The 25,559-nt window shown below is 39.7% G+C and overlaps 1 protein-coding gene across 2 annotated transcripts in view; it reads left to right on the forward strand.

Moving 5' to 3' along the window:
- Positions 1-25,559, forward strand: part of LRP6 (LDL receptor related protein 6) — a 112,410-nt gene that overhangs the window by 54,627 nt on the left and 32,224 nt on the right. For both annotated transcript variants that reach the window (XM_068190418.1, XM_068190420.1), the window contains exons 6-9: positions 7,355-7,751; positions 8,242-8,413; positions 23,392-23,608; positions 24,701-24,990. In XM_068190418.1, the coding sequence (XP_068046519.1) occupies positions 7,355-7,751; positions 8,242-8,413; positions 23,392-23,608; positions 24,701-24,990 (1,076 nt within the window). The remainder of the gene's footprint in view (positions 1-7,354; positions 7,752-8,241; positions 8,414-23,391; positions 23,609-24,700; positions 24,991-25,559) is intronic.

The raw sequence follows: 25,559 nt of genomic DNA on the forward strand, positions 1-25,559 counted from the left end.
CTGGGAGATAATTGCCTGGATCATAAATAACCATCTTGCATGCAGATCATCTCCCTAGGACAGAAATAAATAGAGGAAGAAATGATACAGCAGAGCTTAGTGTAAATAAGCCAAATAAAATGGATACAGAAATATTTTTTTAATTGGAGTTTCATATTTTAAAAATTATTTCAGGTTTGTCAGCTATGTTCAGAAATTTCTTTAATGTCATGCTATTTCATGCTCTCTGCTGATTATTTTTGTGTGTCTCTGTGAACCCTGTTAAAATAAATTGCTGCTTTTATGTGAAAAACAGCTCCCAATTTAGCCTGGCAGTATTGTTTATAAGAATTTCCCAATACACAAACAAGATGTTTTTCTTCCATTTCCCTTGGTGTAAGGAGAAACTTTAATAATACTGCTCTGGGTTGGTTGTATGTAGTCAGAATGTGACACAAATCCATGTACTTTTTCAAAAATACTTGATATACACAGATAAATTCCTGTGTATCAAAGTAAATTACCAAGGGTAAGTAGAAGAACGGTATTAAAAATCCACCCCAGAACCTTATTATAAGGCGTTTTCATGCAGAGATATTCAGAATCATCAGTTCACTTTTTTAGCTATTTCTTATGTCTCAGAATTTGTAACAGTTGCTCTTTTCTCCTACTCCTGAACATGAGAAGCCAAATTTTATGTTCCCTGTCAGCCATAATGTGTATTTGATTTACAGAATATAAGCCCCCACTGTACTAGAAATATTGTTAACCAAGTTGCTACAGTATTTTGTCCAGTTGTATACAAAAAACCTTTTACAGGAACATTTCTTTTATGCTTGTCAATATCACGTTGCATTTTAAACCACCATTCTGCTGCTTTATCTTTTGGGAACATTCTGCCTCTGCCTTTTCAGGAAAAAAAGGGTGGGAAGAGGGGAGAAAATTGAGACTGTTTAACTTGGTCTTAGAAAGGAGACAGCACATAACCCAGACGAAACAACCTACTCAAATTATTCATCAGGTCCATTGGTTTTGTGCAGCTTTGATCCTGTGCAGGGCTAATTTCTTACATACTCATGCAAGAAGTTCAGCATTTAGAGCTGAGCATACCCCAAAATAGTGATTTTTTTTTTCACTCTTCTCTCTCTGAAAGGAGGTGCAGATCCCTAAGTAAACTTAGAGCTTTTGCGAATGACCTAGAACTTTCCACAGCTCTCCAAGGCAGAGATCCCCTGGAACTTCTTCCTGTAGGTGCAAAGGTTTCAGTTATTGATTTGGGGGAGGGAGGAGAGCGTGGCACTTGAACAGAGCCAGAGTAGCCATAGACCAGAGTTCAAGATGTGAATCTGGAAAGATTTCTGCACAGTGTTTCAGGAAGGGGTGATACCTTAGAATGAAACTAACTATTTTTCTAATACCTGATAATACAAATCAAAACAGTGAAGTATCCTGAGATGCGGGCTTGTAGCGAGGTTTTAGCTCCCCCATAGCCTAGGTGAAAGTTTGTAAATCCCTGTCCCTCAAGCAGAAGAGAAGCAAAGTTATTTCATGGCCAGATAGTCCTCTATCAGTAACATGTGAAGCAAAGAGTCCTTTCTGAGCACCCAGGCAGGACTCGGGTCTTCTGCAAGAAAGCTTTTACCACCTTGTGTTTTATTCTTGATAACTTATTGTTCTTCTGTACAACATACTGGAATTTCTTTTTCAGTATTGTGTGTGCTACTGTTCTGATTTTGGCAGGGCTACATTCAAATGATGATGATGATAGTTGTAAGACAAACCAGAATTTTCTTATATAAATGAGTTTGTCATTGGAGTTAGATTCTTACCAGTGCCTGAAGATCTCTCTATGTCCTTGGTTTCTGTCTCTCTGTAAGGAATTTGACTTGTGTCCTGCAGTTGCTTCTGCCAATGGTGAAAAAAGTGGTTTAAACCACTTTTTAAAACACAGTAGTGCGAAAACCAGTGGTAACTTCAGCTAAGCAAGGAGGTGTGAGTTGCCTCACAAAGAAAAAGCAGTGCTTCACACTTTGATTTCAGCCTTGCTTGGGCCATTCTGTTCTCTTCCAGGAATAGTCTTTATTTTGCCCATGAATACTCACATCCTATTTTCCTAGCAGGCCTGGAGGTAGGAAGCAGAATTTTGCACTTCCTTTTGCAATTTAAGGCTGTCCACTGCCTAATTTGCTTTGTCAGGAATAGCCAGGATCCCAATTTGATAGCATAGATTAGGATGTTAGTTTCACACCTTCATTCTTTAATTTCTTTTAGAGGAAAGAAGAAATATATAATTAATTGCAGATATACGTTCTTTTGCCTTTGTAGTTTTAAGGTTACATAAAAAACTCTTGTTTGTATTGTTGTATCAGGGACTCTTTCACAATAGTGACTTCAAAACTGGGGAAAAACATTTAGGAATTAAATGTTTTGGTCAAATGTGAAGTAATTCTATTTGGGATGTATAGTGATTTCTCTGATACAGGGAATGCATGTCTTAGATCTAGCACTTCTTTTGTATGCATTCCTGAGCATGTGTCTTTGTAGCTCAGCAACCACTGTTGGTTTTAAAGTTCAATAACTTAAAAATGACTGAGGCCTGTATATAATGGAGAAGATGTAGTTAATTATAAAGGTTAGAAGGGCATTGGACTTAAATCTGTGCCGTTGCATGGATCTTTATGCTTGCTCTGATTCCCCCTTTCTCCCCCTTCCCTTAACTTCAGCTAGCACACAGATTTAAATTATTTAGAATTTTAATAGTGAATTTTTGAGGCAAGCATTAGCTCCAGTACTAATGTAATGCACTGTTCATGAGCTTGTAATCCCAGCTTCCAAAGTGCTTAATAAAAGTAGGCTGAAGCTCTCAAAACTACGAGTTTGGAGTAGTAAGGCTTATATGTCCATATTTAGACAAGTAAGGGACTTAGCAATTTTTTGAAAGCCATCTTGAATATCCTGTGACTTGAGCTACTGCTAAAAAGAATCTTGAGCTTAGTCCACAAGTTGGATGGTTTAGAAACAGAGGGAAAACTGCCTCAGGCCTGCATATGTGTGTGAGACCCGAGTTATAACTTCAGGCTCCATGTGCCCTTTGAAAGCATCTAAGCCAGCTGAGGTTGTAGAGTTTTATGTTTGTGACATAGCCAAAAATAAAGTTATGCTTGCATGCAGCCTGCATTGTCTTTTTCTCTTTTGAAATACAATTCTGTATTCATAATATTTTCTCCCTCATGCTCATCATTAGAGGCTTGATTTTTCTTAGGCAAGGCAAGAGGTCTGGCGATCCTGCTGTCATCTTAGCTTTTACTTCATAACTGGTCTTTGGAGTAGAAGTGAAATAAATTGATTGGTTTTGTCATGTCCTGATGCCCTTGAGTACCTTGAGCATCTTCTGAGTGGTGATCAGTGCCTAGCCAGGTAAACTTTGCACAGCTGGTGTTTGCCACACTTTTGAGACCACCTGGGGTTCTTTGCCCTGGCTGTTATCAAGGCAGTAATGGGATCAGTCTATGTTATAAATGAAAAATGATCCAGCCAAATCAAAATAAAAATAAAAATGTATTTTAGCAATAGAGGTCTAATTAGCCAGCCACAAGGAAAAGGGCAGTGCCGAGCCCGGGATCAGCGCTGGGTGCGAGACACAGAAGTCAGCCTCAGCGGAGGTTTTCCTCTATGCCCACACACCACCATCCTGGTACAAGCGATTTTTATAGGGAAAATTTTGCCTGAAGCCAGGATTTTGGCATTCAGTCCTTTGCTTCATTCAGAGTCCCATAAGTTGATGAGATTTCCTTCTTGGCGACAAGGTAGAACAATTCGAAGTCTGGAGTCGTTGAAACCCTTGATGAAATTTACGGGAACATGGTATTCACATGTATCAGCCCGGGGGATTTTCCTGATACCCATCTCTGGTCATTTGCTTGGGTGCTTCAGATAAGGCCTGTCTCCTGGCGAGCCACATCCTTTTGCTTATAAATCGGGTTTCCACACACACCTGGTTTTGCCTGAGAGGGTGGGGTGGGGGGGTGGGGGGGGCTTCTAATACAAACGAGTACATTCTAACAAATATTTAATATTATATATATCATGCTAAAAATGGCGCGAATTATACCCGTTACACATAACAGTCTATAAATGTGCCCAGCTCTTGCTATTGTCCTCAACCTGCCTGAAGTGTGGTGCTTCTCTGCTGCTCCATTTCTTTTTCCTGAACGGAATGACTGCTGAGCTAAGCAGCTGAGGTGTTGGTTTGCAAATGTTTGGGTAATGGCTCTGAAGTAAGCTTTAAACTTTTTATTGCCTGGTTGGAGGGCTCAAGGCTGGTGTTTGATGGAGGGATTGGAATGCTGGTGAAGCCGCCAAATAAGGACCATGAAATTCTTAGCTCGGGGTTCCAGAGTCCAACACGGGTTAGCTGAAAGTCAGCCATTTCCCAGTCCTGAATTAAAGCTTAAACACAGTGGGTTGTTTGACTAAACAACAGTGTTGCAGGCTGAAAGCAGGATACTGAAGCTGTTGAAATGGGTTGTCTTTGGGAAGAATGGGAAGTTCAGTTGGTGAATTTTAAGGGTGAGTTCGAGCAAGGGTATGGTTATACTGAACTGAGTCTTTCTGGAAACCTGGAATTGGTTCTTTGAAATGAGTGTCAACTTCAGCCAGAACACACAAATTATTTTTAAATTTTGCATTACACTTTTTCTGTATATGGTAGACAGTATATATATTTTGAACTCTGAGGTTAGGGCATTTGCTTAACCTCAGGTTTACTTGATAATGCAAAAAAAGATATCATTGTTTGGGGTTTTTAATGTGTTTTTCATTATTATGTTTAAAAATCAGGTTGGATAAATGACTGTGAATTTGCTAAGAAAATGTAGTAGGGATTTCTTTCTTCCTTGAACCTAAATTGTAGGAATTAGTTATGTAGTAAGACTTTCTATGAACATAATGCCCCTGTCTGCTTGAATCCTGGTGCTGAATTTTTTGTTAAACATAGTAGCAGCAAATGCAGATGTACATAGAGGCTCCTGTGTCGAGATTAATTGCTTCTCTAATAATAATAAAAAAAACCCTCTCTAACAGGCCTTTTTTCCATTGGCTGTGTCTCATGCTTTATAGTATTTTGAAGGATACATAGGCATGTAATTACAGGTTCCTCAATCCTGATTAATTAATGCATAAGAGTTACTCACTAGAAGAACAGTGGAGTAGTGTTTACATGTATTTCTGAATACAAGGTGTTTTAGGGCAAAGCATCCCAAAGCTGATCTTAGTCCATTCTGGACTACCAATCAGAAACACTTGTAATAATATCCTCAACTTCAGTTGTTGAAAGATGCTATTTCCTGCAGCACTGTGAAAGTGTCTTAGAGGTTTTTAACACCTAAAACTTGCTGTAAATGTAGCAGTGGCTGCTTTGGCATCTTTCCAAGGTCTAGCATGCAATGAGTTTCAGCTAGCACCAACATCAATTACTGTCTTTTTTTTAAAAAAAAAACAAATTTGGCACCAGACACCAAAATTCTTCTTTCATCACCAACTTACTTCAGTTTTAGCTCTTTCAGTCTTCTAGCTCTTATTTATACCTCTTACACATCAAAATCTAGACATGGACACAATGTGGCTTGGTGATTGCTCATTTTCACTGCATGTTCATGCATTTGTTTTCCTAAGCCTTCTCCACCCTCCCCCTCATCCTCCATCAGTCCTTGCCAAAGCCTGTCCTCTCACTCTTTGAGGAGAGCCATTGGACCACACTTTCCCTGCAATTTATACATGCATTTTTCACCTTAGCTCTGGCTTCCCTCAGGCATGAGCTGCTCTTATCTCCCTAAGACTCCAAACTGATAAGCCACTTTAATTGGAATGGGATGTGGTGGTTTTTATCTTTCATTACCTTGAAAACGGGGGACATAGAATAGAAAATTAAATGAAAATTAATTGTCATTCAACTGTCATTGATAGTACCATTAAACATGCTGTGTTGCCTATGTGAAAACATCTTCTGCAGTGCAAGCTGATCTTAATTATTTATTGTGATTCTGACTTTTGTCCCAAAAGCCATCAAGGCTTTTGAGTACTTTGGCTCAAAACACTGTTAATTTATCTTCATGTCTTCAATAAGCTTGTTCTTAGTAAATGTGGGAGAAGGTGACAGCCCTCCTGCTCTGCATGGTCATTGCACAGTGGTCTGTTCCCAAATCTGACTCCTCCAATAAGAGTTTCTCAAAAGAGAAACTTGTGGTGTTTTATGTTACATTTTTTCCATTCATCAGGCATTGTTGAAACATACAGCTTGTTTGTCATGGTTGTCCTCTCACCAACAGCAGCAAACATTCAGTAAATAACTAATTTCTCATCTAAGAGGTTGCAGGCTGTTCTCAATGAATGCTCCAATTTATTAATTAAAGAAAATTTATTAAATTATCCAAATATAAATTTAGAGAACAGTAATGAAAAGCCACAATCCAATCCAAAAGGGTTAGTGCCGAGCCCAGGTATTGGCGCTGGGTGAGACACAGGTCTGACTGCTACAGCAGAGGGTCCCCTATGTTTCACACCAACTGTCCTGTCTGAGCGGTTTTTATACAGTTTATTCTGCCCAAGGCAGAGTCCATTTTCTTCCTTTCAGAACCTCACATATCCATGTGAAGTTCTTTCTCTGTGAGGAGCTGAACAAAATGTGTCCAGAGAGTGATGAACATCGATGATCGCATTCCCGGAATTGAGATGTATCTCCCCAATGGCTCCGGCTATCTCAATCTCAGATATTTTATCATGTATTCATCATCCAGTTCTTTGGATTACCTTGAGGAACGATCCATCTCTGGGCTGGCCACATTAATTAGTTTGTAAGTGAGGTTCTCCCTTGTCTTGTCCAGGTGGTTTCGACACTGTGATGCAATCCCTGACACGGACTTGTGCGCTTAAAATCTTTTTATAAGGGTATTTCTTACCAATACATATCTATAAAATATACGACAATTTTCTCTGCACAAATTATCACATACTCATAACACAGGCCATCTGTTGATTTGCATAAAATAGCAGCATAGTTGCTGCATATCTATTTCAGAAATTTGGAGGCAACAATATGGATAGAGAATATGTGCAACATGATACATTCTGGGAAAGGAAAGGACCACTGAATTTTCTCTGTAAACACATCTGACTTGTTCTGAAGAAGAACATTGTGAGCAGCTTAACATTTTAAGCCTTGGAGTGGAATTCTCTGCTGGTACTCAGCAGTTTAGTTAGGTCCTGTGAAATCAAGGTAGCTAGACCATGTTGTTGGGAAAGAACAGACTCAGGTTCTCTATTTCCAGGCCTCTTGCACAGTGTTTCCAAGATGTTTGTGTTTGTCCTGTTCCTGCAGGTGCCACTGCACTGCTGCTCCTGGCCCGTCGGACAGACTTGAGGCGCATTTCCTTGGACACCCCTGATTTCACGGACATTGTGCTGCCGCTGGAGGACATCCGCCACGCTATTGCAATCGACTTTGATCCTCTGGAAGGATACATCTACTGGACGGATGATGAAGTGAGGGCCATCCGCCGCTCCTTCCTTGATGGCTCAGGCAGCCAGTTTGTGGTCACCGCTCAGATCGCGCACCCCGATGGCATTGCTGTGGACTGGGTGGCCCGCAACCTGTACTGGACGGACACCGGTACTGACCGCATTGAAGTCACCAGGCTTAATGGGACCATGAGGAAAATCTTGATATCAGAAGACCTGGAAGAACCCAGAGCTATTGTGCTGGATCCCATGGTTGGGTGAGGAGCTGTTTGTGAACATTTTTAAAAATATTGGTCATGCAAAGAAGATACCTCTTTCTGCTTCTATGCAGATAATGGGATGCAGTGATAAACTTCTGAGCTTTCCAAATGGAAATACTGGGATTCTCTGAAAGTTAAGGCTCTGAGGCACAAGCACTGCTGCTCTACTTTGACCACCTGGGTAGTCACCTTATGTGTCTATATTTTATTATTTTTAAAAATGTTTTTGTGGACTGCATGAATCAGGTATTTATTCTTGTTAATAGCACTGGTTATATAGCCTTGCTGAACAGACTGATACAGGAATTTTGTGTGTTTACATGCCAATTCTTTCTGAGTAGTTTGGGTATTTTTACCTAGGTAAGGAAGTATTTTTGGTTTAGGGATGTAACTTTCTGTGTGCTGTATGGTTTTGGGGAAGAGTAGTCCAGAAGTAGCTATAAGAATATTGGAGGTTTGTATTAATAAGCTTATGTTTCCTTTGCAGGTACATGTACTGGACTGACTGGGGAGAAATCCCAAAGATTGAGAGGGCAGCACTGGATGGCTCAGACAGAATTGTGCTGGTGAACACCTCACTTGGCTGGCCAAATGGGTTGGCACTGGATTATGCAGAAAGCAAAATATACTGGGGAGATGCCAAAACAGACAAAATAGAGGTTTGTAACTGTACCTGAATTTTTTATTCCATGAAGTTATAGAATGTAGTTTCATTTTTCTAGGTGTTCATATTTTGATACAGCCAGAAAGGGTGATAGGATGGTGGTTGAGTTGTGCTTTAAGAAATAACTCTGTTCTTCTCAGCCTTTGGGCAAGTTACTTGCTATTCTTCCCTCATTTTTTTGTGTAAAATAGAAATTATATCCATGTAGTAGAGCTGTCTTTGTAAGAATATGTGATAAGGACTTATTTTACAAGTCAATTCTTAAGTCATCAGGGGAAAAAGCTTTTTACTGGGATTAATGTATGTAGTTTAAAAAAAATATCTTTCAGTCTTTGCACTCTTCAGTTTAGACCCTAGTAAAACATGTTTTAAAGAAATAAATCTTATTTCACATATAATTATTTATACTTCCAGAAATCTGTTATACTTTGCATCTCCCTTGTTTAATTAGAGTTTGAGCAAAAGTATAGATTTTCCTTTTTTTCTGACATGTCCAGTTGAAACTTTTAATTAAAAAAGACACTTTTTCTTCTCTCCCATGTTGCAAGTCTTGCATTTATTTTGTTGTGTAACAGTTACAAAACAAATTTGACATTTATTATCTGTCAGTCTTTGAGGAAATGGTATTGTTTAGCATTTGATCAGTTGCTGTCAAAAGCTTTTGTTGGAAGTGGAAGCCTTGACTGCTACCTGGTGCACAGGTCTGCCTGTGCTATATCCTGGTAGATTTGCCTTCCTTTGAAGATTTACAGCTTTCGTTGTTGATGCCTAACTGTTGCAATTAACTTTTAGCACTTATAATAACAGGCAAAATCATATATTTATTTTCTAGACTTACAAAGTTGTTTTTACTCATTTATAACTACAGATAAGTTAAGGTGAAGTCATAGTCATGTGCTGGAAGGTCACATAACTTAGTTCTCCTTTAGAGCCAAAGTAACTCCAATCCTGCAAGGTGAGTTGCTTTGAAGCAGTCCTTGAGGGAGCCTCAGGGAGCAGAGTTTTCTTTGTCCTGAAAACAAGATTTATAGTCTGTAATTCACCTAATATTACACCAGCTCTGAGAAAAGAGGAGAAAATAGTCTTAGTGATTTGTAGAGATTTATTTATTGAGCACTTCAGCCCTGATACTGTCTCAGCCTTGAATGTGTTTTGCAAAAGGAAAGTTAGGCATTCTTCACCCTCATGTTTGCCAGAACACTGAAATTCCATATTCATTAATAATGATTCTATTCAGTGCTGGATCAGTTTGTGGCAGAAATTTTAATCTAGATCAGGCATGAACTCACTGCTGCAATTCTGTCAAACTGGCTAGAACACATCATAGAATGTTTATGTCAACATTACAGTGTCTGTGGCAAGACAGAAGATATCTGATTAGGCACAAAGGTTTTTTGGGACAATTTCCATTTCATTGTTCTTAAATCAGTGTAAGCCAGCAAAATGAGTTTGTTCCAGCTTGTCATGTACCATCTATGCAGGGCGTCAGAAAAGATTTATCACTCTAAGATTTCAGAATTACTAGTTATTTTTTCCTATGAGTCTCCAAGTGTTAGAGTTATATTACTGCTGCTGCTTTTTATAAAAAGTTAACATTTGTTAACTCTTATCAACTTGCAGTAAATCTTGAAACAGTCGGGCTAAAACCTTTAAAGCAACAGAGAAAAAGTTCTCCCACAGTTTTTCTTTGATGCTTTTGGATTTTAGTTTTGTTTGAGGATGTGGGTTTGTATTTTTTGATTCCTGAAGGTGTTCATTTAGGCATATGTGACACAGATCTATAAAATTTTGTGTAAGGTGATCAACGCTTCCCACACAGTCACCTTTTTTGACAGAAGATCTTGGTCCTTGTAACTAATTTTAGGTGGTGGGTGCAGAACAAACAAAAGTAGATGTTGTAAGTTGTGGAAATGGTTGTAGATGTTAAAAGCTTACACATGTTACTAGGCAGACTGAATAGGTTTGTGGAAGGGAATTCCCCTGCAATTTAGTGGCAAATAAAATTGCCTCTGAACTACAAATCACTGAACTGTAAATTGCTGTAGAAGGAAGGAGTCTTCTTGAAAAGTTTCTGTATGCATTTCCTTTCTTATGCAGTTCTGTGAGTGTAAGTGTTGATTATTCTCTGAGAAAGGATACTGGGCTGGGTAGACCTTTGGATGGAACCCATACAGCCTCTCTTATCCTGTGTTGAAGCCATTCTGTCATGTTCTTCCTTAGATGCAATGTTGCTGCCTGCTAACTGCACTTCAGAGGGGCAGAAAGGGGTTGAAAATCAGTGACCCTGGTAGTGATCAGCACACATGTTCAGTGTGGCTTCTGCTGTTAGTAAAGCATGGAAGGGCTCTATAGGATGAAATGGAGGTGTCCATCCAAGAGAAAGGTTCAGTCTAAAGGGGATTTTTTTTTATCTACACCTGTCATGATTAAGAAATGGTGCTCCCCAATTTAGTGCTCCCACCAAGACTCTCCAAACCACACACCTCTCACTTCCCCCAACAGGATGGAGAGGAGATTTGGAGGCACAAAAAGCAAAGATCACTGGTTGAGATAAGAATAATTTACTGAAAACAGTGACGAGATAAGAAAACTAACAGTAACAGCACAATAGTAATGAGAGAAAGAAATTATTCATTCAGAATATCCCTGACAACAGAAAAAACTGGATGACTCCCTCTCCCCCTGCCATGTTTCCTCAATTTGAAGGAACCCCTTCTCCCTGGAAAAGAGTCCCTTTCCCCCACCCCCAGCAATGACTTGAAGGGGAGAATAACCTCCAGGTCCTGGCCATACTCCCTCCTGACTACTGCAAAAGTTAATCCTGTCCTGGCCAGAACCAGGACATGTCCTACCCCTTATTTTATACCATGTCCTTTATATGCCCAGGTCCTACTCCTTCCAACTATATACATGTATATATACACAGAGACAAACACACACACAAAGTACAGCTCTCATTTCTGTGGTCAATGGCCATCCCCCCAAGATGTCTGTTGAGTTCATTTTGTCCATGGCTGTGGGTTCTCTCTGTCCCAAGTGTCTTCCAGGGCAGGAGGACTGTTGTGATGTTGGTTGGTTCCAAATTACATCAGGAGCTCATGACTGGTGTGTCTGGAGCAGTCCATCCTCATTGTCCATGGAGTTATGGCATGCAGTGGCCATGTCATTCGGCAACCAGTATTATACAGCTCAACATCACACACTGTTCTCATGCAAAGAATAAATCCCTCTGAGATACCCATTTTGTTTCCCCATCCCTCTACATCACCCACCAAGTGCACCCCAGTCTTGAGCAAAAACAATCCCACGGATGGGTTTGCCTTTGCTTGAGGCAGAACTGATCCAAACTGTCTTCCCTAACACATTCCTCATAGGCACCACAAAGACTTTATCCCCTTCTACAGTACATGGAGATTTTGATTGGTCAGGGCCAGCTCGACTGGTAGAGTCTCTGGTGTTAACTAATCAGGTGGCCTCTGCTAAATGTAAATTCCTATCTTAATCTATGATAGTTTCAAGTTTGCTCACACTGCCTACTCTCCAATGGCAACCAGGAATCTTGAGATTTGCTGCACTTTCCATGCCCTCACCATCCAATTTTTTATATCTGTGTAATAGAAGATGTTTTGGCCTTCAGTAAATGTTTTAAACTTATATTTGAAGAAAGAATGCTGGTGTAGGTGCAATAAAGAAAGGTATTTGTGACAGGTTCTAAAGATGAAACTTGGAATTGGACATGAAGGCATCAGAATAAAATACCTGGTCCCTGCTTTGCTTCATGTGCTTGTGTGTAGTTGAAAAGCAGGAGAAATACATTTGTGTACTTGCCTTTATTGCCTTTAAGTAGTTTTTTCATACATGATTTTATATACTTTCTGCTTTTCTCATTTTTCTCGCCTTTACATGTGGGATTCCTCAGAACCATTATTTAATTGCAGGGGCACCAAACTGAATGTCATTCTTGCAAGCCATGTTTCTGGTTTGTTTGTGCTACATAAGAGATTTTATTATTTATTTTTTACCCACTGATTCGTGCTATGCTGTTCTGGAACCCCCAGACGATACTAAAGCATCAGCAGGGGTTAATGGAGACTGGTAGGGAGTACAGCAGGGAGCTTTTGTTCCCATTTTATCTGGCAGCCTGCAGCAGGCAGAAGCAGGCTGTGGCTCAACAGCTTCGTCATTTATCTCGGTCAGGTTTCACTGCTGATAAACTTCTATTGAAATGGATGGCTGCTATTCTGTTTACCAGTGGGGAAGATTTCTCATTGACTTGCTACAGGTTTAAAGCATTTTCCTGCCATGCTATGAGGTTAAAAATGTATGATCTGCTCTGTTGAATTGGTCTTGTGTTTTCCTGCTCTAGTGAATATTTGTGTTCTTGGCACATGCACTACCTGTTTTAAGGCATAGATTGGATTTTTAAATGGTCAGCAAAGCTGGTATTGATAAAGCAATTATAAATGGCTGCATGGATGTGTGGCTGTGTGTGTTAAGGGGAAGTCATGATGATATGGCTGATTTCTTGTAGTTTTTCAGTCTCTGCTTCATTTTTCTTTATCCTCTCCTATTCTGCATTCTCAGAGCCGGAGATGACACCCACTAACACCTACTAGTGGTGAGTGTAAAGAAAGGATGTACCTCCTGCTCAGATCCAGCCATTATCTGGTGATTTTTGAGTGCAGCTCCAACATGAAGTGTTTGTGCATTCCCAAATCTATTAGCCTTGCCTGGCATTACTGTCTCTAATCCTCATGATTAATATGGAAAGTATTACATCCTGCTGTTTTTCAGCTTAAGTACACACCAGTGTTCAGAACTCAGCTTGCTGGACAACAGAAAAGCAGATGCTGCTAAGGCTTTATAGAGCACAGAAATCTTGAACAGAGATGACATTTTTGTCTTTGACCTAGGAGCTAATAGTCTGGCATCTAGAGAATGCTCTAATTCATATTCTAATCCTGAAATTGCAGGGCTATATATTCCTCCGATGACAACTCGCTCAATTTTACTGCCACCCTAATAAGGAAATTTTGTTTTCTAAGTATATACCAATTATTTTCTGACTGAGAATTTTTGTCTCATACCATTAGTCTTTGTACTGTGCAATGCTGATGAATTGCAAGCCTGGTTACTGATCCTACCCCATTCAGCCTACTTGAAGTACAGGTTTGAAAATTGAGAAGCAGAATCCATTATATTCCTAGCTCTTGAACACAGCTGCTTTTGTGTACTTGCATTAAACTTTTGGATGTATGAGAAGTAAGGTAGTTGAAATAAATACCTGAAGTTGCTTTGCTCTTTGCTTTTGCTTTGGATAACTGTGGAACTTGGGAATTTCATTCAACAAAAAACAAGTATATACTGTAGAGGGTAGGTACAGATCCCTGTACTCCATACCAGTTTCAGAAATTTAAAGCTTACTTTGTTGGGGTATTTCCAGCTATTTCTTAACACCTGCTAAGCCTGTATTAAGAAAAAAATAGAGATTTTTAAAATTAGTAGTAGAGTAAGGATTTATTAAAAAAACCCCAACAAACCAGTATTAGTTCATACTTGGTGTAATTTTCATTTAAGAGGTTTCTTTTGAACTTCTGAATGAACTTAAGGAAGAAATAAATTTTGTGATGATGACCAAGATAGTTAAACTTTATTAAAAAGCAAACAAATGATGGCCATAGACAATATATTAGTAAGGTCTCCTGGCTGTCACAGAGCTGGATACAAGGATTTGAATGGTCATGGACTCCAATGCTGAGTTAGGACCTCCTGACACAGTAAGCTTGTTACTATGTATAAAAAAAAATCCTTTTTTTTTACTTTGACTTTTGAGCATGGGGCTACAGAATTGTCACTTAGAGATGTACCTTTTCACAGAATCATAAAGTTGGAAGGGACCTCTAGAGATCCTGTAGTCAATCCCAGGTGTTTTAATGCAAAAATAAAATAGAAGAAATATTTAAAATATCCATGCTAGTTTCAAATTTGGAACATTAAAAGTTAACTTTTTATTACTTTTGATAAATTGAGATTACCTAAACAAAATCCAGATATGAAAAGTATGATTATTGAGACCTTACATTACAAGCCACTTGTGCTAAGAAGTTCTCCAAGAAGTCCTGAGGGATCTGCTATCCATAGACTGTCATGCTTTGTGAGACAGGGAGAGATTCCTACCAAAGAGACTACTGAAGGAAGCTTTTGGGGAGATGGAGCCAGAACTCCTGCCGAAGAGTAACTTGACTCTCTGATCTGAATACCAAATACAGTACCTTTCTAAATGAAATTACTGCCCTAAAAATTATGTGGAGAAGATTTTGGCATTCAGTTTTCAAATGGTTCTTCTGTCATAAATCTGCAATTCATCCTGAAATTTTGTCTCATGAGATGTAGATACATTCAGCTCATTTAAGTTCCTTTATGTTGCCTTTATAAAAATGTTGGAAATCAGCACTTCCACACTGTAAAAGTTTAGAATAGATTAGATGAGTCCTACTCTAAAAGCACTGTTTTTTTTTTTCCTGTTACGTCTAAGGAGAGCCTGGAATCGCTGTGTCAGAGGCAAGTACCCATGCTCGAGACACATTTGAGCAGAAAGTTGTGCTGACTGGCTCACACTGGGAATTCAGAGACATTTCTTACCACCTTTGCTAAAAGATGAGCAGTCCTGCTTTGCTGCTGATAGCTCTGAAAGCCTCATGGTCCCCATGGCCCAGCATGCAGCTGATTGGAGTATAACTGTTGGATCTACATTCATATGTCATACATGCTTCCCAGATTTTTCACATTGGAGTTGGGAAATTGTATTTTGGTTTATGCAGGTGTCTCACCTAGAAAGCAACAAGCCTCTGCTAGCAGCCAGTATTGGTTACCTAAGGGAAAACACTGAAATCCCTCAAACCGACACAGCCAGAGTCATCAGCTCAGCTGAGTCTGACATACTTCAAATATTTCATGGCAAGCTGGGGAACAATGTGAAGAGATACTGAGCTATTGTCTGTGTTTCCGATTCAGCTGAGTAATGTTTGTCAATCCACTATTATCCCTTAATCTCCAAAATTCTAGCTTTGTTTCTTTCCCCTTTTCACAAGCTGAGTTGCGTTGCTGTACAAAACCTTGTACTGATCTTGGACCTGGGCTTCTTTGGAAGTATTCACCTGACCTCCAATTGCTCTCAATAATGATTTAGCTTTCTTCACACAGGCTTCTTACTTTGCTGTGATATTTCGTAGTCTTAACCTGAACATCTTTTCTGGTACCATTAATCATCTTGTAGTGTGGCAAAGAGTTTGTGGAAAAAAGGTGGAAAACCAAGGCCTTGGACATGCAAGACCCTTGGAATCGAAGTGAATTAGTGAATAGGAGCAATTGAATCAACATGAAAGCTTACTGCCACCAAAATTGAAATGTGTCTCATAACTGGCTGAGTCTCTCACTGCACTATTCCCTGAACCACATGGACTTGGTAAAGTAGTAGAAAACTTTCCACATTTTTTCCCCTCTATAAAAAACCAATTATAGTCACTTATTAAAGAGTCTGGAAAACATCAGGTTAGGTAGAGAACAGATGAAAAATAAGTTTCTGGCGCAAGGCACTGAAAGAAAGAACCTTGGGAAAGAAGAGCACAGAGACTTTGCCCACATGCAAGAGCATCAGAAGTTGCTATGCTGAACTTAATATTGTAAAACTGTTCCCTCAAACCCACTGTGAGGTTTCAGGTTGGTCTTGGCTAGTCTGGTTTACATTCTGCAAAGTGTTGTGTGTAGCTACTCACAGGTCTTAGTTGCTAAATAGTAAGTTGCAAAATGGAGTAATTAGTTTCCTTTGCTGCCCCCACAGCCCAGGTAACAGAACACCCCCTGACTTCTGCCACTCCACCCTTTGGATTACATACCAAAATTAATCTCTGTAGTAAAGTGTTTTTAGTCAGCTGTTTTACCACTGAATCTTTTCAGAGGAGCTCCTTTTTTCCCCCCATGAAAATCTCTCTTTTCATCTTATTTATCACTTTGGCTCATTTTTTTGTCTTAGCCTGTTCTTTACAAATGCAGAAGTTTTTTTGTGTTACATGTGATTGCCTAGGAGATGTTATCTGTGATTGTCACAATGGTTGTAAAATATTTTCCTTGCCTACTTGTAACTTTGCCTGACTTTAACCATTTCATTAAAAACTGAACCACTTGTTTCTAAAATTAAATTCCATCACAGAGAAAACATTTCTGCTGTTGGCATTGGTCAGTGAGCTAAGAAAGTTGTCTTATTGTGAAAGAAATGAGCTTACAGCAGTGTGTGTAGCTTGATGGAAAGGGTGTTTATGAAGTTAATCTCTGTACTGTTTGTACATATTTATCTTCATGGCAGTCCTATTAGGAATATTATCCATGCTCAGAAAAAATATATTTTGAATTACTTGGAAAAATTGTTAGAGCTCTAAAGGAAACTGAGGGTGCTGAGCAACTGTTAAATTAGGAATTGTTAATGGCTATTACAAAGCAATTAACGGTAAGAAATCATGGACTTGGCTGGAGGCATTTGGTTTCTGAAGCAAATACAAAGGGTTTCAGGGATCATTTCTGCTGATTCCTGAGCTGATTCTGTTAATAGTAAGTAAATGACACTGACAGAATAATTTCTTAAAACTGAGTTGAAAGCTTCAGTTGCTCACTTAAAGAGAATATAGTTGATCAAGACAATGGAAGACTAATAAAACTGGAAATTTAGACAAGATATCTCTTTGTTTCTCTCTTAAAGCAGCTGTTTTGTAGTAAATACATTTAGATTATATGTGTTAATTATATGATATTGCTGCAGCCATAACAGTAAAATCATTCCAGTTTGTTTTATGTTGCTTAGAGAAGTTGAAAATACATTGTTCTTAAACACAGTCCAAAAAAATGCAAATATAATGATTAGAAGGCATTCCAGCTATCTTTTAGAGTTATTTTTAAGAGAGATGCTGCCCAAGTTCCCTTGCCCTTGCCCTTGCCCTTGCCCTTTCCCTGTCCCAGTGTCCCTGTCCCTTTCCCTGTCCCTGTCCTTCCCCTTCGGCCTTCCCGGCCCCTTCCCCTGTCCGCCCAGTCCCTCCCCTGTCCCTTCCCCTGTCCCCTTCCCCTTCCCGCTTCCCCTTCCCCTGTCCCCTTCCCCTTCCCCTGCCCTTCCCCTTCCCCTGTCCTTTCCCCTTCCCCTGTCCCCTTCCCCTTCCCCTTCCCCTTCCCCTTCCCCTTCCCCTTCCCCTTCCCCTTCCCTTCCCCTTCCCCTTCCCCTTCCCCTTCCCCTTCCCCTTCCCCTTCCCCTTTCCCTTCTCCTTCCCCTTCCCCTTCCCCTTCCCCTTCCCCTTCCCCTTCCCCCTTCCCATCTAATTAATCTTACTTTCCTTGTAAAGTAAGATTCATGTAAATTTAGGTAGACTATGAACAGTCATATCCCTGATTAGCATTGCAATGAACTGAGTTGTTACTTTTTGCATCAAACAGCATGGGTAGGTATTTATCTCTGCATAATCAGGGCTGAAGTAACTAAGCCTTGAGTGTGAGTATTCCTAAATTATCTCAGATATAATGCAAGCCTTGCTCACCATGGTATATTGGAATATCTGGGGCATTTGTATTGAATTCAGTATTTCAGGGTGTTCTACAGTAATGCTTTCTTGCAAGCATCTTAAGTAGATCAGTGTTAATGATCACACTCATGAAAAATTCCCCTTTTTACCCCATTGTTCTAAGTTGTATCTATTCCTGTGGTGCATTAGCATGACCCATGTTGAAATTGTGAAGGTGGTAATGCTTTCTGGTTATTTTCTTTTGGTTCTAAACTACTGGGAGAAACCCAAGTTGTCACTGGAATGAATTAAGAATTTAAGATCTGCTCAGGAAGAGTTTAGGTTTTTTTGGTGTGAACAGTTCCATTATAGAAGCCTGTGCCAAATGTCAGGGGGTTTTGTGCATACTGTAAGGTAAACCATACCTATGTATCCAGAGTATATTTTAACATGTTCCAAGGAAACAAGTTAGTGTGCTCTGCACTTGTGGGACATGTGACATGCAAAGCATTGCCACTAGGGTCAGAAGTCCTTCTAATTCCTTATCCTTCCAGAAGATAGATGAAAGCTACAATTGCATCCTTCCTGTGACTCAGTGGGGGAAGATGCTTTCCAGCTGTGATGCCTGATACAAAATTTGTAGAGGTTGGGGCAGTGATGGCAGTAGTACTTCAGCGGGGCAATTGAGGTCCTGCATATTAAGTGAAGTCTTCTGGCCTCTCTGAGGATGAGTAAACCTGGTGCTAGTAAAGATGCTGAAGTTCAGGAATCAATAATGGCTAAGGTATCTGTCATTTGTCCAAAAACAGGCTGTTGATTTAAAAATCAGGGCTTAGATTCAAGTATCTGAAATTAGAGGAACTTACGGATTTTACTGGAAGAGTTGTTTGTTTTAGGGAAGGGTGGATTTTTGTTTTACTGATGCGCGTCTGTGAAAGAAATAATGTTTTGGCAACATCTTGTAGTGTAGCTGGGGACTTAAAGTCCATCACAGAGGCCTATTCCATGCTCATAAGTAATATATTTTTTTAACATAGTGTTACTTGGTGTTGTTTATAAATTTTCATTGATTGTTGACTTCCTCTGCTCCTATCAGCCAGAGAAAGAGCTTAGTATGCATGATATTTAACCTGCTCCCTGATTATTTACCAGTATATCCAAAAGAGGACCTGGGAAGCTACAGGCCCATTAGTCTTATTCCAGTCCCTGCAAAGAGTTCTCCTAGAAACCTGCAAACCAAAGGAAGCAGGTGGTTGGAACAAGCCAATGCAGGTTTACGGAGGGCAAATTATGCCAGTGTGCTGCTGTACAATGAAGGCAAACAGGATCCTGGGCTGCATCCATGGGGACATTGATCATCCCACTCAGGCCATACACAGCTGTGTCTAGCTCTGATCCCCAAATTCAACAGAGATTCAGGGAGAGTGGAGAGCACCTAAAGGAATGATGAGAGCCCACCCTGTGAGGAAAGACAGAAGGGGTTTGGTCTCTTCTCCATGGGGAAGAGAAGGCTCACATTTTTCCAGTACTCAGGAAGGAGGAGGGAGGTTGTCCTGGTACATGGATGGTACCACACTGGAGAAGACAGGGCAACTGGTACAAGGTGCCTTGAGGGAGGTTTCATTTTAATATAGGAAAGAAATACTTTACTAAGGCATGTAGTCAAGTCCCTACCCTTACTAGTAGTTTTCAAGATGTAATTTGATAGGATGCTGGATAATCTTACCTAGGCTTCTTTCCCACAAAAAAATGGACCAGATGATCTTTTGGGGGTTCTTCCAACCTGAGCTGGTCTATGATTCTGTCGTTCTATATTGAACATTCAACCGTGCTTATGAGTTAAGATGAAAGATCTGTCTGCACTCTGTCAGTTTCATCTCAGTCTTGACACCTTGTAGGACTGGGCTCTTAGTTTGGTATTGATCTCAGCATAGCCCAATAGGGACAGATGCTTTCTGTGATGGGCATCTCCTCGGCGCTGTGCACCTAAACCAGTGCACATCTGCTCAGTCTCTGCTGCCCCTGGCCTTGGTGCACTGGACCTGAGGGGACTGCTAGTCTGCAGTTCTGCCAGGGTCCCAGCACAAGCTCTACGCAGAGATGAACATGGCTTTAATAAATTAGATAGATTTAATAATGAAATTCTAGACCTAAAGCAGTCAAGTGACAAGTTTAAACTACCATACATTCAAATCCCAGATTATCAAAAAGGTAAATTCACTGCATTAGCCTATTTATCCCAGTGATTACTGGTACTTAGAAGTGAATTGAATGCAAGGTATCTAATAACAAGACCCTTAGAATATGTCATTGTGTATTCCAGTCTGTAAATTTTAATGAAAAGTAGTGCTTCAGAGTTGTTATTTTATTGTTCCTGCCAATCACTAAGTACAGCATTTTAAAATGTGACTACATTTTCAGTAGTAATTCACTTACTTTGAATAAGCTGTGTGTTCATGAGGCTATAGGTTGGCATTCATTATTATTTTAGGATAAACAAAGCCCTTATTCTCCAAGCAGGATATCTGGCATTTTGTCTGAGGCCATTTAATTTTTGCACTTTTAATTTTTTTTTTTTTCATGGAACTACTCACTCTTTCAGTAAAGGTGGTGTTTGTGGTTACATCACATCTGTTTCCTGTTGTAGCCTATATTCTCAGTGTGATTTGCAGTATTCAGAATGGCCTTAGAATGTGAAACTCACACCACATTGTGGTTAAAAGCAGCATAAACCTCTGGAGACACTGCCTCGTAGCAGCTAAAGGTGGGTTTATTGTGTGTGGGATTCTGTGGGGCTTTTCTGTGAGGAGCTGATCCATGTGGAGCTGGGGAAGAGGAAAGAATCCAGAAAGGATTATAGCCTGGGACTTGGTTGTTGTCTGAGTTTGAGTATGTGAAAAGATGATGCTGAAATCCCTTGAAAGTAGTTGTTAAGTGATTGTTCCTTATTGCTTTATTCTTGTAGGTATCACCCCTACATCCCTTGCCACTTCCCTTCTGCCTTACACCAGACTGTTTGATTCTGTAGCCAATGGATTTAATTCTATTGAAATCACTTAACATGCAGCCAAAGTTAGTGCAGACAACATGGTGCCATGAAAATATATATATATGTGGTGGTAGCTGGCTGCTACCATATGCGTGTGTGTGTGCATATATATGTGGTGGTAGTGGGCAAATGTTTATATTAGGCTGCATAGTACAGATATGCTCAGGTAAAACTGCAGTGGGAGCAGAGTGGCAGGTATATGTAAATACTTTCAGAAAGGGGCATGTTTTGTCTAGGAGGTATAAAGCTATCTTTCAAAATAGCCTTTATGTGTCAAACCAAAAATTAGAAGCAGACACTTAAGGATTAAGTCCCTTCTCTTTGCCTAACTTTTCAGTATAGGGGGAAGCTTATTTGAACAGCTCTTAAAGTCTGCCGAAGAAAATTCATCTCGCACCACACACCTTCCAACTAATTTTTTTGCCAGTAGTTAAATTCTCTTAAATAGAGAATTTTCTTTCTTTTATAAATACCAGGCAAAAAATGTAATTTTAAAAAATGCTACTTTGTGATGGTGATGTTTTATTGCTTATTACTATGTGGTTTTAGATGGTTCATTTTCCAACATCCTTCCATTCTGTGTATCTTCTTGGTCTGCTCAGCAAGCACTAATTGCCATGTATTAATTAGTTGCAAACAAATGGCTTATCTCTAGTTTAAGGGGGAGGGGGGAAACAAGTTACCACAGAAAAGTCATCTGTTTTTGAAATACACGCGCATTAGTGCATTTATAGAAGCATGCTATATATTCTGCTGGACTGAAGGGTTTTGGTAAGCTAATTCCATTAAGTAATTATGACCTTTCTTCAGAAGTAAATATAGAGCATATTCCTACAATCCAGCAAATATGCAGTGTCCCTTTAGGGAAATGTGCACAAAAAGATTCAGTTCCTATTCTAATATACTGAGAGTAAGTGCCAAAATGTTGGGAAGTTTGACAAGGTATAGTTTTAAAGAGAAATTGAATTATTGTGAAGGTTATAGCATTTCTTCCACTTTTTAAAGGGAATTTATAAATATTTTATTATACTGTGTCCTGGGAAAGGTGTGTGTTTCAGTTCCATTTCTCTATTCCTTCATTCTCATATGTGCCTGGGTAGGAGTTGCTCCAAACTAGCATTTCTTGTTATCTGGGAAGATATTCTAGCCACCAGCTGTCATCAGTCTAGTCTGAGGTACTAAACCAGTTGATCCTGAAGGTTGTCATTGCATAAATCTTTGGGTTTGAGCCATGGGAAGGATGGGAAGCCATATAGATTTGTTTATGGTTATCTCAGTTCCATAAGTGAGAGAGATTTGAAAACAGTGGTTTAATAAATCACCCCTTTCCCAGTCATTTACTTAGAACATGCTTGGGTGGTGGGAAGGATGCTTTAATGTCTCAAGTATTAGTATGCTACCTTGGATTTTATTAATCACATTGTTTCTGAAAGTTTTTATATTAAGGTTTGTTGGAGGTTTTTTCCTGGTTTTGGAAGAGTGGTATATATACTGTAAACTTAAGCTATGGCCTTGAAAGAAGTAGAAATACTTCAGAAGGATTTTTTTCTGAAAAATTGCAGCACTGAACCATTTTTAAGCTTGTCTTGAAACACGGGACTCTATTCCTGTCAGTATGGTACATTTTATAATAATATTTGACATTCATAAGGCACTCGATCACTTGAACATGCATACATATGAAGTTAGGTATTACTCCTTTTTAGCAGTAGAGAAAAATGACACAGTAAATTCAAGTGTCTTGATCAAAGGCGTGTAATTATTTACAGACTACAGCTGTTTCTTGTAGTAAAAAAAAAAATACTGTACTTAATTTTGAAGAATGTAAAACTGATTCCTTATTCAGATGGGGGAATATAAATATACTCTGTAGATCTTCTTCACTGTTTGCCTCCCAGTATTTGTGTGGGGTCCCCTCTTAATGCTCTCTGTAATATGGGCAAAGCTCACTTGGGAGGGACTGTGGACTAGAAGATGCTGAGCCAGAACTCTTTGGCCATTATAAATTTGTCTTCATTTGTGTATAACACAGTGATTCCTCTTTAAAACTAAACCAAAACTCACGTCATAAATGAGAGAGTCATAACAGGAGTAATGGTTATTCCTTAATAATAGTTCCTAAAGCAAAGGTAACGAGTGTTGTGTCATAATTCCACATTACAATCTGGTTACGAGGCTAAACTTCTAAATAAATCTTTTAGAGTAAGTACCTGTTAATAAAGAGTCTCTTCTTTTTATTAAGGCACTGTGTGACATTGATAGCATTATAATGCATAGGAGATTATTTTTTAATTTGAAGTCTGAGCATAGAGCAGCTAGTTTGTTAATCTGCCAAATAGTGGCAGGTTTATTCTATATATCTGAAAAGTTTGTCTATATTCATAGGTCATGAATGCTGATGGAACTGGTAGGAGAGTCCTGGTGGAGGACAAGCTGCCTCATATATTTGGATTCACTCTGTTGGGAGACTACATTTACTGGACAGACTGGCAAAGGCGCAGCATTGAGCGTGTGCACAAGTGCACGGCAGAGAGAGAAATAATCATTGACCAGCTACCCGATCTGATGGGCCTGAAAGCCACCAATGTCCACCAGATCATCGGTGAGTGGTCTGCTAATCAGCCAAGGGAGAATGTGATAGAAAATGTCAGCAGTGCTGTACTGCAGAGTTTTAGAAATGGGCACAATTCGGTCCTATGGCATGATGACTGCAGGCTGCAGCTTGATAGGGTGGGTTAGGTCTTCTGTGAGGAGCTTCCAAGTTCTGTAGCTTGGAAGTATATCAAGCTGAACATGAGCTGCCAGTATGCAAAAGCTAAGAATGAGCCAGTTTTAGTCCATTCAATAGTTTTTACGTTAATATTAGAAAAGAATCTTTAAAAATACCTAGAAGTACTTCCTTCCCTGTAGCATTTGTGGTGTAAAAAAGCAGCATCTAGCTTTAAATTGCCTATCCTAAACTGTCCAAGCACTGGTAGCAGTATAATTGTAGCATCACAGAACTCATCACAGTACTTGAGTATCCTGCTATGTGGATAAGGCTTGCAGATTCTCGCTGTCATGTCTGGATTGTACTGCAGGAAACGAGTGAAATGTAGTTGATATATATCTTTGGGTGGCTAATGCCCCAAGGTGCACATGTTTTGAATGCAGCCCTGTTTCCAACTGTTTGGCCAATTGAACTGCTTAGTGCCAACCTCTCTTAGTTCAATTTCCAGCATGTGCAGGTACGTAAGTGAGTATTGCAAAGAGTTGCTTTGCATGCATCCTGAAGAGACCATTGAATGGATGTGAAAATAGTTATGAAAGTTTTTTTCCTGCAGGAATGCAAGGGGGTATGTAGCTGGACCAGTGTACTGTAAAAGGCAGCAGAACATACACTTACCATGCATTCGGTGCTTGTGCTGTGAACTGGGATCATCAGTAGCTATTGGAGCCCAGATCCCTTTCCCTAGTGCTGGGTTTGTTTCTTGGCATAAGGAAAATAATCACTGGCTTTCCAGCCAAGGAGAGTAAGGTCTGTCTAAAGGATTACAGGAAATGAATGAAAAATAATTTGATCAGAGAATACAAGGAGAAAAACTGAATGTTAGCTTGGAGGACTCATAGTGTGGCTGATGCATGTGAGGACTAGCTTCACCTTTCACCTGCAGTCAGTTTGCAATGGTTGCTTTTCCTCTTGTTGCCTGCTTAGGTACAAACCCCTGTGCAGAAGACAATGGTGGCTGCAGCCACCTGTGTCTGTACCGACCACAAGGCCTTCGCTGCGCCTGCCCCATCGGCCTGGAGCTCATCAGCGACATGAAGACCTGCATCGTGCCAGAAGCTTTCCTGCTCTTTTCCAGGAGAGCAGACATCAGGCGCATCTCCCTAGAAACCAACAATAACAACGTTGCTATTCCGCTCACTGGGGTCAAGGAAGCTTCTGCTCTGGATTTTGATGTGACAGACAATCGCATTTACTGGACTGACATTTCACTGAAGGTAGAGATTTAGTCCATGTTGGCTATTAAGCTGCTACATGCTCCTTGAGATCTTTAAGAGTAGGTTGATTAATGGGGTTTACAAAATTCAAGGGATATGTAAAAGAGTTTCGTTTTTAATTACATTTTCTGCAACTGACTTGAGACATATGCCAATAATAACTTATGGACTTTTGTAATTGGAGAAACATAGTAGTTGAAAACAGAGCATTTAAATGAGTCTGCTGGTGGTGACTTGGCTGAAATCCCTAAGCATGATATTCTTTTGAGCTGCGTAAGTGATACATATGAAGACTGATATATAAACTGCCCTGCTGTGTGCTGTCACAAACTGGCATAATTAGCAGGTTGTGTTCAAACTAGGAAGTAAACCAAAATCAAGGATTTGTTAACTTCTGATTGGTTGTGAGTATGAGGAGTGGGTGCAGATAGGAATATTGAGGACATGCAAAGGTAGCTCATGTTTGGCAAAATAATTCTGTACTATTCTAACATTTTCAGGCTTATCAGGGAATGCCTAAACTCTAATATATTATTAAAATGGAATTCTGGCTGTATCTGCTATCACAG

This window comes from Anomalospiza imberbis, chromosome 5 (genome assembly GCF_031753505.1).
Source record: "Anomalospiza imberbis isolate Cuckoo-Finch-1a 21T00152 chromosome 5, ASM3175350v1, whole genome shotgun sequence".
In the NCBI taxonomy this organism is placed as follows: domain Eukaryota; kingdom Metazoa; phylum Chordata; class Aves; order Passeriformes; family Viduidae; genus Anomalospiza; species Anomalospiza imberbis.